Genomic DNA, 14,729 nt, shown 5'->3' on the forward strand with positions numbered 1-14,729 from the left:
AGGGGGTAGGGCAAATGCCCTCCTCTCCTCTCCTGCTCTTCCCGTCTCCTCTCCTGCTCTTCCTCCTCTCCTCTCCTGCTCTTCCCGTCCTCTCCTGCTCTTCCCCTCCCACCTGCCTCTCCTGATCTCCCCGGCCTCCCTCCCTATGTCCCCAGGACCAATGAGGTGTGGGCGGCCTTGGAGGGCAGGGGACCGGCCTGGGAGCTCAGCAGCCTCCCTGGGCCCGAGTGGGCAGGGCAATCATCCTCCACTCCTCTCCTGCTCCTCCTGGATGGCCTCTCCCACCTGCATCTCCTGATCTCTCCAGCCTCCCTGCTATGCCCCCAAGGATGCATGTGGCCTGGATCGGGCTTTGGATAGGGGAAACCAGCTTGGGAGCTCAGCAGGCTCCCCGGCCCTAGTGGGCCAGGCGATGGCCCTCCGCTCCTCTCCCTCTCTTCTGGGAGAGTCCCCCCCACCTGCCTCTCCTGATCTCCCTGGCCTTAGGGGGCACGGATCCTGTCTGTCCTCCACTTCTCCTCCCCCCTCAGTCCCCCTACATCCTACTGGTTCACTTTGGGGTTCCTCCCATCTCCTTGGGTGTCAGAGTCCCCCACCAGCGGCCAGCAGGCACCCTAGTTGTGGGGAGAAGCTAACTCCACATCTTCCCACACTGCCATCTTGACTCCACCCTCTCTTTCCTTTTTAAGGCTGAACAATATTCCATTGTGTGAATATACCACAGTTTGCTTATTTATTTGTCAGTTTGTGGACACTTGGGTTGCTTCCATGTTTTAGCTATTGTGAATAATGCTGCTATAAACATGGGGGTATAAATCTCTCTTCAAGATGCTGCTTTCATTTTGTTTGGGTCTCTACCCAGAAGTTGGATTTCTGGATCATATGGTAATCATATGGTAATTCTATTTTTAATGTTTTGAGGAATCTCCATACTGTTTTCCAAAGCAGCTGTACCATTTTACATTCCCACTGACAGTGCACAAGTGTTCCAATTTCTCTACATCCTTGCCAACACTTGTTTTTCAGCCTTTCTTTCTTTCTTTCTCTTTCTTTCTTTCTTCCTTTCTTTCTTTCTTTCTTTCTCTCTCTCTCTCTCTACCCCCTCCCTCCCTCCCTTCTTCCCCCAACCTCTCTCTCTCTTTTGCTAATAACTCTCCAGATGGGTGTGAAGTCATCAGGCTAATTCTCATAGTATTTTTAAATACTCCTGACATAAATTTTTTTGCCTTAGAATTTAGTTATTTATATATTTATGTTTATCCCCATAATAAGCTGTATTTCAAGTGCAAGAACTATCTTATTTATCTTTGTATTTCTTCAGCTGTACTATGCATATAAGGGACAGTCAAATAATTTTTCTAAGTTAAACTTTTGATTTTGAGATAATTGTAGATTCACATGCAATTATAAGAAACTATACAAAGAAATGTTGTGTCTCCTTTACCTGGCCTCCCCCAATGGTAACATCTTGCAAAACCATAGTATAATATCTCAACCAGGCTTTTGACATTGTTTCAGGCAAGATATGGAACATTTCTATCACAGGACCCATCATGTTGCCCTTTTTTAGCGCTATCTACTCCCCTCCTATCCACAACCTCTCCTTAACCCCTGGAAACAAACAGCTAATCTGTTCTCCACTTGTACATTTTGTCACTTCAAGAATGTTATATAGATAATAGAATCATACGATATGTAAACTTTTGGGATTGGATTTTTTCACTCAGCATAATTCTCTGAAGATTCATCCAGGTTGTTGCATATATTAGTGGTTCATTCCTGTAATGTAGTTTGTTTAATCATTCATCCTTTGAAGGACATCTGTTATTTCCAGTTTGGAGAGAGAGAGATAGAGAGAGAGACAGAGAGAGAGAGAGAGAAAGACAGAGAGAGAGAGAGAAATTAAAGACCCAAATAAAAGGAAAGACATCCCACATCCATGGATCAGAAGACTTAACACGGTTAAAATGGCAGTACTACCCCAAATTGGTCTACAAATTCAATACAATGCGTATTAGAATGCCAGCTGGCTTCCTCATTGAAACCGACAAGATGACATAAAATTAATATGGAAGTGCAAGTGACCCAGAATAGCCAAAACAATCTTGAAAAAGAAGAACAAAGTCAGAGCACTTCCCAATGTCAAAACTGTCTATAGTAATCAAGACAGTGTAGTACTAGCATAAGGAAAGATATATAGGTCAGTGGAACAGAATTGAGAGTCCAGAAATAAACTCTTACATTTGTGGTGAAGTGATTTCCAAAAAATTGGTAGCAATACAATTTAATCGGGGAAGAATAGTCTTTTCAACAAATGCTACTGGGACAACTAAACATCTACATGGAGAAGAATGAAGTTGGATTCCTATCACGTACCATATACAAAAATTAAATTCAAATGTTTTATAGGCCTATATGTAAGAGTTAAAATTATAAAACTCTTAAGAAGAGAACATACAAATAAATCTGTGTGACCTTGGGTTAGGTAATGCTTTTTTAGAGTCACATCAAAAGTACAACAGAAGAAAAAATAGATTAGAAGGATTTCATCAAAATAAAAAACTTTTGTGCTGCAAATGATATCAACAAAGTAAAAAGACAATGCACAGAATGGGGAAAACATTTGCAAATCATATATCTAATAAGAGATTTGTATCCAGAGTATATAAAGGACTCTTGCAACTTAGTAATAACCCAACTCAAAAAATGGGGAAAGGATCTCAATAGACATTTCTCTATAGACACTACATAAATGGGCAAAAAGCACACAAGAAAAGATGCTCAACATCATTAATAATCAGAGAAATGCAAAGCAAAACTATACCATTTCATAACCACTAGGATGGCTATAATTTACAAAAGACAATAGCAAATGTTGGCAAAGATGTAGAAAACTTGGAACCCTCATACATTGCTGGTGGGAATGTAAAATAGGCCTCTTTGGAAAACATTTTGGCAGTTCCTCGAAATGTGAAAAAATAGGATTACCGTAAAGTCCAGAAATCCCACTCCTATTTATCAAAGAAGAATGAAAACATAGGTCCATGTAAAAATGTATACACAAATGTTCTTATCAGCATTATTTATAATAGCCAAAAAGTGTAAATAACTCAAATATTCCTACATCTATGCAAGGGAATATTATTTGGCAATAGAAGTAATGAAGTACTGATACCTGCTAAAACATGGATGACTCTTGAAAACATTACACTAAGTGAAGCAAGGCAGTCCCATAAGACCACACACACATTGTATGATTCCATTTATATGAAATGTTTAAAATAAAGCAGATCATAGAGATAGAAAATAGATTAGGGATTGTCTAGGGCTCGTGCTGGGGTAGGAGTGGGGGAATGACTGCTAATGTGTGCTGGGTTTCATTTGGGGATGATGAAAAAGTTCTCACAATAGGTTGTGAGATTGTGGTATGATCATACAACTCTGTTAATGTACTAAAAACCATTGACTTGTACAATTTAAATGGGCAAGTGGTATGGTATGTGAATTATATTCCAATAAAGCTGTTACCAAAAATGTGACGCTCCATTTTATATTCCTGCAAGCAAGGTATATGAGATTGCCATTGCCCATTTTAATGTTAATCGACACAAAAGCTAAGAAATTTGCCAGTTTGATAAACTACAACATTGGTTCACCTGAAAGAGATTTTGCTCCCCAGGAAACACTTAGCAATGTCTGTAGACATTTCTGACTGTCACAACCAGGGTTGGGGGATGCTGTGGATCTCTGGTAAGTAGAGGCCAGGGATGCCACTAAACATCCTGTAATGCATAGGGCAACTCCCTACCCCAAATAAATGTCCAACCCAAAAGATCAGTAGTGTCAAAGTTAAGAAATCCTGGACTAGAAATACCGTCTTGATTCAATTTCTATTTCTTTGATTATTAGTAAGGGTAAGTTATTCTATATGTTTACTAATTAGCTGTATCTTGTACATTTTCTGTTCACATCATTAGTTCATATTTCTCCGCAGTTTGTTCATCTTCCTTATATTAATAAGATATTAACTATTTACTGAGTTTATTTTCATCTGTTTTTTTCCTCGTAAATTTTGTTTCTTTATAATGAGTATAAATATGTTTTTTTCTACAGTCAGACATAATTTTTTAATTGTATCTAGTCTAAAAAGTTCTTCCCCTACCTGCCCACCCCTTTCCTAATAATTTCATTTTTATTTAACTTTTTTTTCTTAGGGTTTTATCCTTTTACATTTAACTTTTTTTTTTTTTTTTTTGCGGAACGCGGGCCTCTCACTGTTGTGGCCTCTCCCGTTGCAGAGCACAGGCTCCAGACGCACAGGCCCAGCGGCCATGGCTCACGGGCCTAGCCGCTCCGCGGCATGTGGGATCTTCCCGGACTGGGGCATGAACCCACATCCCCTGCATCGGCAGGCGGGCTCTCAACCACTGCGTCACCAGGGAAGCCCAACATTTAACTTTTTTAATGCATATGTAAATTATTATAATATGTATTATGAGATAAGGAATAATTTTTTTCTAAATAATGTCTGGTTTTTCTCCTTTTGAAGAAACATTTGGCTTATAGAACGTATTTTAGGCTCAAGATAACCTTCAAAAAGTGAAGTTTTCCACAGGATCATGCAAGAGAGGGAATGTGCAATTACTCCTTATCTTTCTTAACTATGAAGCGCGATGACATTCCGTCAGGAAATTAGGTGTTTATAATTCACCCAACTCAGGACAAAGCAGTAGTTACAGATACTACCATGTCAGTCTTGCAGAAATAAGAAATATCAAAGCTGGAAATGGAAATTGTTTGAAGTTTGAGATTAATAACTCTTTACTTAAATTAATGAACTTTCTGATATTATCAGAGAGTTGGGGAAAGTGATACTCAGTGTGTGTGCGTGTGTGTATCTGATAAGAAGGAGGACACAATTTCTAATCAAGAAATTAAAAGTGATTGTCAGTTTATAACATAATACAGACATTTTATGAGTCTCTGATAATACATCAGTTAAGTGAACGAATAGGAATAAGTATAGGTATCTTCCTATTATTGTACAGATGGAGAATGAGTTGGATTCTGCTCGTTCTGAAATAGAACTCCTCAGGAGTCAGATGACAAATGAGAGAATCTCCATGCAGAATCTAGAAGCTTTGCTGGTGGCCAATCGAGACAAAGAATATCAGTCTCAGATAGCACTTCAAGAAAAAGAATCTGAAATTCAGCTTCTTAAAGAACACCTTTGTTTGGCAGAAAGTAAAATGTGAGTTGGTTAGCAATATGATAACATAAAGTCATATTTCTAAAGTTTTGGTACTTTATAGATTAATAGAATTTCAAAGCTGGCGTTTAGACAATTTAGTGTCATAATTTGCTATTAATTAAACTGAGGACCCCAAATATTGTGATTTGTCTAAGATTTAGTACTTATTTCTATTATATGTTTATCTAAATTTATCTAAATTTAAGTTTAACCATCTTTGTTGATTGTTTGGGTATAAATGAACACCTACTGATCTAACATATTGCCTTTAGGAAATAACCAGATTAGAAGAAATTAAGCACTTCTGAAACCAGAAGAATTTTTCCATTTATGGACTCACCTGATAGTGCTACCGTCTTTCCATTTGCCACATAATATTTCCCTATGTACCTGTAAGTGTATGCTGGTTACCTGGAAGAACTGCTGCATTTACAGAATGCTGAAGACTTCCCCCAGAGCATTGATTTTGACTTTTTTTTTTTTTTTTTTTTTTTCTGTGGTACGCGGGCCTCTCACTGTTGTGGCCTCTCACTGTTGTGGCCTCTCCCGTAGCACAGGCTCCGGACGCACAGGCTCAGCGGTCATGGCTCACGGGTCCAGCCGCTCCGCGGCATGTGGGATCTTCCCGGACCGGGGCACGAACCCGTGTCCCCTGCATCGGCAGGCGGACTCTCAACCACTGCGCCACCAGGGAAGCCCTGATTTTGACTTTTTATTTTAAGAATCCCTAGTACCGTTAGCACCTTATTTACAAGACTGGAGGATTAGGTGGAAATGCCTGCCTGCATAGTGAATATTTTATTATTAAACATAGTGAATATTTTATTATTAAAATATTAAACTAATATTTTATTATTATTATTAGTATTTTTTTTTTTTTTTTGCGGTACGCGGGCCTCTCACTGTTGTGGCCTCTCCCGTTGCGGAGCACAGACTCCGGACGCGCAGGCTCAGCGGCCATGGCTCACGGGCCCAGCCGCTCCGCGGCATATGGGATCTTCCTGGACCGGGGCACGAACCCGTGATCCTTGCCTCGGCAGGCGGATTCTCAACCACTGCGCCACCAGGGAAGCCCTAATATTTTATTATTAAAATATTTTATTATTAAACTTAATATTTTATTATTAAACTCACTTCTCACAAAACTTCATGGGGACCTTTAGCCTCTGTTCTTATCTGTCCAACCTATAACACTTTTTCATCCAGCCTCAACTCTGCCCTCCCATCCGAGCAGGGGACGTGGGGAAGGACAGGAATCATGGTCTCAGGAATCAGCTACTTGTAGGAGCCCCGACTAAGCAAAGGCTGCAAAGCCAGGGCCCGTTTCCTTTAGAAACTGATTTTAGGTTTTGGCAGCTGTGATTGAGTCATTCTTTTCAATCACTGCAGCTGGGCTTTTGGGGTACCTTCAACCAGTTCTGCAGGATCATTTCCTCAAGCCGTAGATGGAAATTGCCTCAGTGAAATGTGCCGACTCTCCCACCTTAAGGGGTACATTCTGTTTTAGACTGGCTGGTGAGTAGTATCAAGTAAGCTTGATAAAGTTGTGTGTTCTTAGTCTCTAAATTTTAGACTCCAGCAGTCTGTAATGCAGTCCTGAAAGCCAGCAGATAGGATAGAATGTTCTGTGCAAGAAGCATTCACCTCTGTCATCTGCCTCATGGTAGTATGCCTTATCACAGGGTTTTTGAGGCAGTGTTTAGCCCTAAGGAAGATCCTGTTAAATTGAAGAGATTTTGTTTTTAACAGTAGATATATCAAATTTCATTGCAAGTATATATAAGGCATTTGGTCAATTAAATGTACATATATACACACACATTCATCATGGTGCTAGTGAATTCTAGTATTATATGCACTGGAATATGCACCTAATACCTTAAAGTACACTTGTAAAAATGATCTGCAGTAAATAAGTAATATAGGTAGATAATAGATAATAGTACCCCTCTAAACATAAAGAAACTGAAACAGAAAAGGTTTAACTAATTGAATGGGGCTGGGACAGCTTAGGCTTTTAGTAGGCTACTTTGCACATTTACTACATCTAAAGCTGGCATATTTTAGATGCACTAATACATCTATGAAAATGACAATTTTGCTTGGATCCAGCTGAGAAACCATTGCCAACATGGTTTCATGTACTCTAGGAGTCCTAGCCATATTTTACCTGTAATTAACTGTCACTCACATTCTTTTACACAGGGCCATCCAGAGTAGAGATGTGGCCCAGTTCAGGAACGCCATAACGCAGTTGGAAGCTGATTTAGACATTACCAAGAGACAACTAGGGACAGAGCGCTTTGAAAGGTAAGTGTGTCTCTATGCCACGTTCAGCCTGGAAAGCATTGTTCCTTGGATAACCACAGATTTTGGTTATTTCATGATGCTTAGATTTTAAAGCATGATTTGAACTATAGTTCTACGACAGTGTTAATAATGTCGCTGGATATAAAGTTTAGTAAAAGTCTCACTGTTTTGCTTTAGGGAAAGAGCTGTGCAAGAACTTCGCCGCCAGAATTACTCAAGTAATGCTTATCATTTGAGTTCCACAATAAAGCCAAATACAAAATGTCACTCACCAGAACGTTCTCACCATCGATCTCCTGACCGAGGCCTGGATCGATCAGTAGAAGAGTAAGTGGTTTAGGATCCATTCTTCGGGAACCATATAGCAATAAAAACTGAATATCTGAGGGGGTAAGAAAACTCTGTAACAGTCTACCATTAATAGTGCTATTTAAACATCATTACATAATTAGATATGTAGACATAAAAATAAAGTATTTTGATAATTAGTTTTATATAAATATGTTAAAGAAAGGTCTATTTTATCTAATGTCTACATAAATTATATTTTTAAAATCTGATTTTCTTTTCTTTTCTACATCATACAGTTTTTTCATATACTTTCATTGACAAAATATTGGCTAATTATTACAGCACCATAAAATACATATACTTCAGGAAAATAATAGGCTAATTTTTCAGAGGAAAATATTTTAGATATATTCCTGTATGTCACAAATTTCATAAAAACATTTTTATTTAGAAATAATCTCAACGTTACAAGAAGTTAAAAAAAAAATAATACAAAGAACATCTGTGCAACCCTTTACCCATACTCACTATTATTAAAATTTTACCGCATTTGCCTTTTCTGTGTTTAGACAACACATGCTGTCTCACGCACTCACATTCTTGCACTTGTTCCTTCCTCTCTCTCTCTCTCTTCTATCACATTATCTTGCTAAATTCTTTTACTTTTTCATTAAGTTTTGTAATTGAATCTTTAGGGGTTTCTAGATATACTATCATGTCACCTGCAAAAAGAGATAATTTTATTTCTTCTTTTCCTATATGTATCTCTTGAATTGTATTCTCTAGTTGACTGCATTTGCCAGTATCATCAGAATAATGATAAATAGCTGTAGCAAAAGTGGACATTCTTGGGGCTTCCCTGGTGGCGCAGTGGTTGAGAGTCCGCCTGCCGATGCAGGGGACACAGGTTCGTGCCCCGGTCCGGGAAGATCCCACATGCCACAGAGCGGCTGGGCCCATGAGCCATGGCTGCTGAGCCTGCACATCTGGAGCCTGTGCTCCGCAACGGGAGAGGCCACAACAGTGAGAGGCCCGCGTACTGAAGTGGACATTCTTGTTTTAATTCTGACCTGTGGTGGGAATGCCAGTGGGGTTTGCCCATTAAGTAAGATACTGGCTTTAGGATTGAGGTTTATATGTTTTATGATATTAAGGAAATACTACTCATTACTATTTTTTCAAGACTTTTTATTAGGAAAGGATGTTTTTGTCAAGGGCCTTTTTATCATCTATGAAGATATGGTTTTTCTCTTTAGAACTATTAATATGTGAATTATATTAATAGATTTTCAAGTACTGAACCATCTTTGAATTTCTGGCATAGCCCCTACTTGGTCATAGTATATTATTTTCTTGGTGTTCACTATTTCATTTATTTTAGATCTGTGTATCAATATTCGTAAGTGATATTGGTCTGTAATTTTCTCTCTGTGCTATTTTTATCAAGTTTAGATATAAATGTTATATTTGTTTCAAAAAAAGAATTTGAAAATCTTTTGTTTACCGTGCTTTGAAACAAGTTATATAGTTGGGGATTATTTGATCTCTAAAGATTTGGGTGAGTTTACCTGTCAAACCATGTGGCCTTGGTTCTTTTTTTTTTGTGGGATGTACTTCCTTAATAACTTTTTCTATGCTTCTTTTTTTTTTAAAGCCTTGACACGACTTTTTTTTTTAAATTTATTAATTAATTTATTTTTGGCTGCGTTGGGTCTTCATTGCTGCACGCGGGCTTTCTCTAGCTGCGGTGAGAAGGGGCTACTTCGTTGCAGTGCGCGGATTTCTCATTGCTGTGGCTTCTCTTGTTGCAGAGCATGTGCACTAGGTGTGTGGGCTTCACTAGTTGTGGCACACAGGCTCAGTAGTTGTGGCTTGCGGGCTCTAGAGCACAGGTTCAGTAGTTGCGGCGCACGGGCTTAGTTGCTCCACGGCATGTGTGATCTTCCCGGACCAGGGCTCGAACCCATGTCCCCTGCATTGACAGGCGGATTCTTAACCACTGCACCACCAGGGAAGTCCTCTATTGCTTCTTTGGAAATTGGTCTTTTTAAGCTTTCTATCTCTATTTGCCTAAAAGTTATCTAGGCTTTCAGTTATCTAGGTTTTCAAATTTATTTGCACAGAAGTAACCAATGCAATATCTTATAAATTTTAAAATTTCTTCTGTATCAATAGTTATATCCTTTGTCATTTCTTATTTGTATGTTTCTTCCTTTTTTTGTTGATTACCTTAGCCTATGGTTTGTTTACTTTGTTCATTGCTTCAAAGAACAAGCATTTTGATTTATTGATTTAATCTGTTTTTCTTTCTTATTAATTTCTGTTTTTATTTATATTATTTCCTTCCTTGTGCTTTTTCATTTACTTTGTTGGGTTTTTTTCCCTAGAGTTTTGAGTTAGAAATTTAATTCATTTATTACCATTCTTTCACTTTTATTGATGTAGATATTCAGAGCTATGAATTTTTCTGTGATCACTGCTTTAAATATATCCCATAGATTCTGATATATGGTGTTTTTGTGATCATTATTTTTCATAAATTCTGTAATTTCTGTTTGTATTTTCACTTTTACCCAAGAGTTATTTGATAGAAAATCTTTTAATTTTCAATGAGAAGAGCTTTTTTGTTTGTTGGTTTTGGTTTCATTTTTAATTCTGAGTGTTATTGCATTGTGATCAGAGACTATTGTCTATAATATTTCTATTTTATGGACACTACTGATTTTTTTTGTACTTTACTGCATGATCAATTTTTGTGAACAGTTCATGTGCACTTGAGAAGATACATTCTTTCTTATCAGAGTATAGTGTAATATATCTAAAAGATTTGCCTTTTTAATTTTTAGTTCTTTTATAATGTTGTTTAATTTTTGTTCACTTGTTTTACTAAGAATGGTGTTTTAAAACCTATTATTAGTATGTTTTTATTTCTTCTTATGTCTCCTATAAATTTTGTTTTATATAGGTGGTTTGCTGTTTTATTTGTGGCATAGATATTCTGAACTATCATATCTTTATTGTGAATGTGGCTTTTATGAAGTGTTATTTTCTGATGCGTTTAATTTTTTTGGAAGGAGGAAGGACTTGACGCCTGCTTTGTCTGGTATTAGAGTTACAACTCCTGTTTCCTTATTGTCTCCATTTGCCTGGTAGATCTTGGTCCATCACTTTATTTTTAACTTTTTTGAATCACTGCATTTTAAGTATCTCACTTCTATATAGTATGGATTTGAGTTTTGCTTTATAAATCATTTTGAAATTTTTTTAAAACAGGTGAATTAAGCTCCTTCATTTTATTGATATAACTTAAATTTGGCCTCAACTGTGTCATATCATCTTATGTTATGATAACCGCGTTTACTATGTGATATTTACTCTATTTGATTATTCTTCTTTGCTTGTGAACATTTCTTTTGATATTCAAGAAGTTTTGTGTTTCATTATAATGGTTACCTTTCTATTAATACTTTTAATAGTACCCTTAAAGTACCCTTTTTAAAAAATTTTAACTTTTTGCTGTTAGTTTTAAATGGTATCCTTTGACTGCCACCTATTATCCAGACAACAGTCAATGTACTTAATTTACTTTCCCCGAACCACTGATCTGTTTCTTGTTCCTCTAGTGTTGCCTTTTCAAGTTGTCATATAAATGGAATCATGTGTTAAGTAGTGGCTGACTTTCACTCAGCACTACATATCTGAGATTTATCCGGCTTGTTGTATGTATCAGATATTATTGGATATTCCTTTTAACTGCTGAGTAATATTCCATTGTGTGACTGTAACACAGTTTTGTTTTGCTTTGTTTTACTTTTTATTATTTTGAAATCATTACAGCAGTCTCACAGGTAATTGCAAAAATAGTACAGATAGTCCCACATATCCTTCCCCCAGCTTCCCCAATGGCAAGCCAGGAAACTGACATTGGCATAATTAACCAGTCTATAGGCCTTATTTAGTTTTCACTAGTTTTTACATGTGCTTGTGTGTGTGTGCAGTTTTTTTACACAGAGAACATATGACATCACCACAGTCAATATTCTGAATTGTTCCATCAGCCCCGAGGAACTCATTCCTTCATGATACCCTTTTATGGTCACAGTCCTCTCGTTCTCCTCCCTATTCCTGAGCAAACACTAATTTCTTCTCCAGCTCTATTATTCTGTCCTTTTGAGAATGTTGTATACATGGAATCACACATGGGATGTAAGTTTTTGAGACTGGTTTTTCTCTCTTAGCACAGTGCCCAGGAGATCCATCTAAGTTGTGTGTGTCAATAGTTCATTCTTTTTTATTGTTGAATCCATAGTATTCCATGATATGGATGTATCACAGCTTGTGAAAACTGAGTGAAAAAATACATTGTATCTGTTTTATTACACAGAAGCTGAGGGAAAAATCCTAAGTCTTACCAAATTAATATTAGAACACATTTTTTTATTCATCATGAAATCATTGAGTTGAAAATATTAATCTACATAATTTTTTTCTCTCTTATAGGAATCTTTGCTATAGAGATTTCTGACACGTGAAAAGATTCTTCATATCCTTGGGAGAGGTCAAAGTTTCAAACTGATTTTTTTCTTGCTATATGATTGCATTTATCTTTTGAATGCTTGACAATGTTAAATGAATTTATTAATGTTGTGCCTCTGAATCTCTGTTTTCATGTGCCATATCGCAGTGATCTGAGATGACTTGTAAAAAACAAAAATGCATATGTCTCTTTCTATCCATACAGTAATAGTGAGTGTAAAACCTGCTTACTTCACTATTGAACACTGTTATGTTAACTCTCCGGAGTAAATAAAGAAGATTATAAAAAGGGGGAAAAGCGTTTTTACAAAACTGATTTTTTCTTTGTGATTTATGCTTTCATGGCTGGACAAGTTGTGCCACAATAGGTGCAGTGTACCAATACTGGCCTGGGACCCCATATTCCATTTTGGAACCAACGTGACATTAACTCTAGGCCATAATCTAACTTCAAAGCAGTAGATAGTACGAGTGTGTCAGGGTTTTTAAATACATAGTGTTGTACCACTAATTAACATACATTTTCTACAATTGTTTACCCTTACTATTTTTAGAAAGGTAGGTGATGCTATATCTGTCAAGAATGTAAAAATTTTTTAAAAGTCTGTATTTTTAATATGTTTTTCTTTAAAATATTAAAATACTGCAGTCAACTTAATTGCCATTTTATTTATTTATTTTTTTGCCTGTGGCAGCTGTCTATAATGTAGAGTACCAAGTTCAGTGGTGTTTCCTTATTTATTCCTTATTTATTCCCTAACATCTCCTAAATCTCTTACCGTTTCTGTCCATAGACTTTGATTTAATGCTGATATTACAGTCTGAACACTACTGGTAAAAGCTATTTGTACTCTTGCCATTTTAATAATTTTTAAAAAGCCCTGTCATTAATAGTATTCATATGATACAGACAGTTTCTCATTTTATAGAGTCACTATTCATTATGACTACAGTAATGTAGGATAGTGCCCCGATTTAGGTCTTGTTTATGCATTAGCTCTCTAATGTTTTTCACCATAAATTTATGCTCTATATTCACTTTACTTTGATTTTTAAAACCCTTGAGGTTTACACAGCTAGTTCAGGACAGTTATTACAGATTGGTTTTAAAAATTGAATAATTAAAAATAAGATGTCTTTTTATAAACATGTTACAGAATAATATACAAAAAGTTTTTCTTACTGGTATTAAATAATATACCAATAGATATGCAAAATTAACCTCTGCTAGGTAGCAAAGCATCACAATATTCATTTTAGTCTCTCCACCTCCTAGAAGAGCTGATAAGGAGCTGAGTGTCACCTGTTGCGTGCACTTAACATATATTGGGGTTTTTTTAATTAATTTTTATTGGAGTATAGTTGCTTTACAATGTTGTGTTAGCTTCTACTGCACAGCAAAATGAATCAGCCATACATTATACATATATCCCCTGCCTTTTGGATTTCCTTCCCATTTAGGACACCACAGTGCATTAAGTAGAGTCCCCTGTGCTATAGAGTATGTTCCCCTCAATTGTCTACTTTATACATAGTATCAATACTGCGTATGTGTCAATCCCAATCTCCCAGTTCCTCCCACTCCATCCCTTTCCCCCTTGTTATTTGTTCTCTACCTCTGTGTCTCTATTTCTGCTTTGCAAATAAGGTCATCTATACCAATTCTCTAGATTCCAAATATATGCATTAATATACAATATTTGTTTTTCTCTTTCTGACTTACTTCACTCTGTATGAATCTCTTTGATATTGTAAGTGGAGAGGGCAGTATGAGGGAGAGGGGCGTGACAGAAATAGAAATGAAGTATGTCAGAAAATATTTCCATACTTGATTAAAAGTATACTGTACTTGACTTGTGCCATTAATTGCAGAATACTTAAAAGGAAAATTATATGGTAAGTATAAAGGGGCCAACATTATCCAAAGGTAGGGAAACCTTAAGTATATTCTATGCTAAAATTCAAAGAAAAGATGATTTCTTATGGTAATATATATTTTTAATTAATTAATTTAATTAATTTGGCTGCATTGGGTCTTCGTTGCTGTGCGTGGGCTTTCTCTAGCTGCGGCAAGTGGGGGCTACTCTTTGTTGCAGAGCACGGGCTCTAGGCATGTGGGCTTCAGTAGTTGTGGCACACAGGCTCAGTAGTTGTAGCTCGAGAGCTCTAGGGTGAAAGCTCAGTAGTTGTGGTGCACGGGCTTAGTTGCTCCACAGCATGTGGGATCTTCCTGCACCAGGGCTCGAACCTGTGTTCCCTGCATTGGCAGGCAGATTCTTAACCACTGCACCACCAGGGAAGTCCTTATGGTAATATTTAAGAGCATTTATGGTTTTATTTT

General features: G+C 37.0%; 1 protein-coding gene across 20 annotated transcripts in view; it reads left to right on the plus strand.

The window, feature by feature from the left end:
- TSGA10 (testis specific 10) overlaps positions 1-13,041 on the plus strand; it is a 106,339-nt gene extending 93,298 nt beyond the window's left edge. For all 20 annotated transcript variants that reach the window (XM_027128853.1, XM_027128849.1, XM_027128852.1 and 17 more), the window contains 4 exons: positions 5,049-5,251; positions 7,457-7,561; positions 7,739-7,888; positions 12,353-13,041. In XM_027128853.1, the coding sequence (XP_026984654.1) occupies positions 5,049-5,251; positions 7,457-7,561; positions 7,739-7,888; positions 12,353-12,377 (483 nt within the window). In that variant the 3' untranslated portion in view covers positions 12,378-13,041. The remainder of the gene's footprint in view (positions 1-5,048; positions 5,252-7,456; positions 7,562-7,738; positions 7,889-12,352) is intronic.
- The last annotated feature ends 1,688 nt before the right edge of the window (positions 13,042-14,729 follow it).

The sequence above is a fragment of the Aethalodelphis obliquidens genome, unplaced genomic scaffold (genome assembly GCF_003676395.1).
Source record: "Aethalodelphis obliquidens isolate GAN/ISIS:26980383/991018 unplaced genomic scaffold, ASM367639v1 scaffold35, whole genome shotgun sequence".
NCBI lineage: Eukaryota > Metazoa > Chordata > Mammalia > Artiodactyla > Delphinidae > Aethalodelphis > Aethalodelphis obliquidens.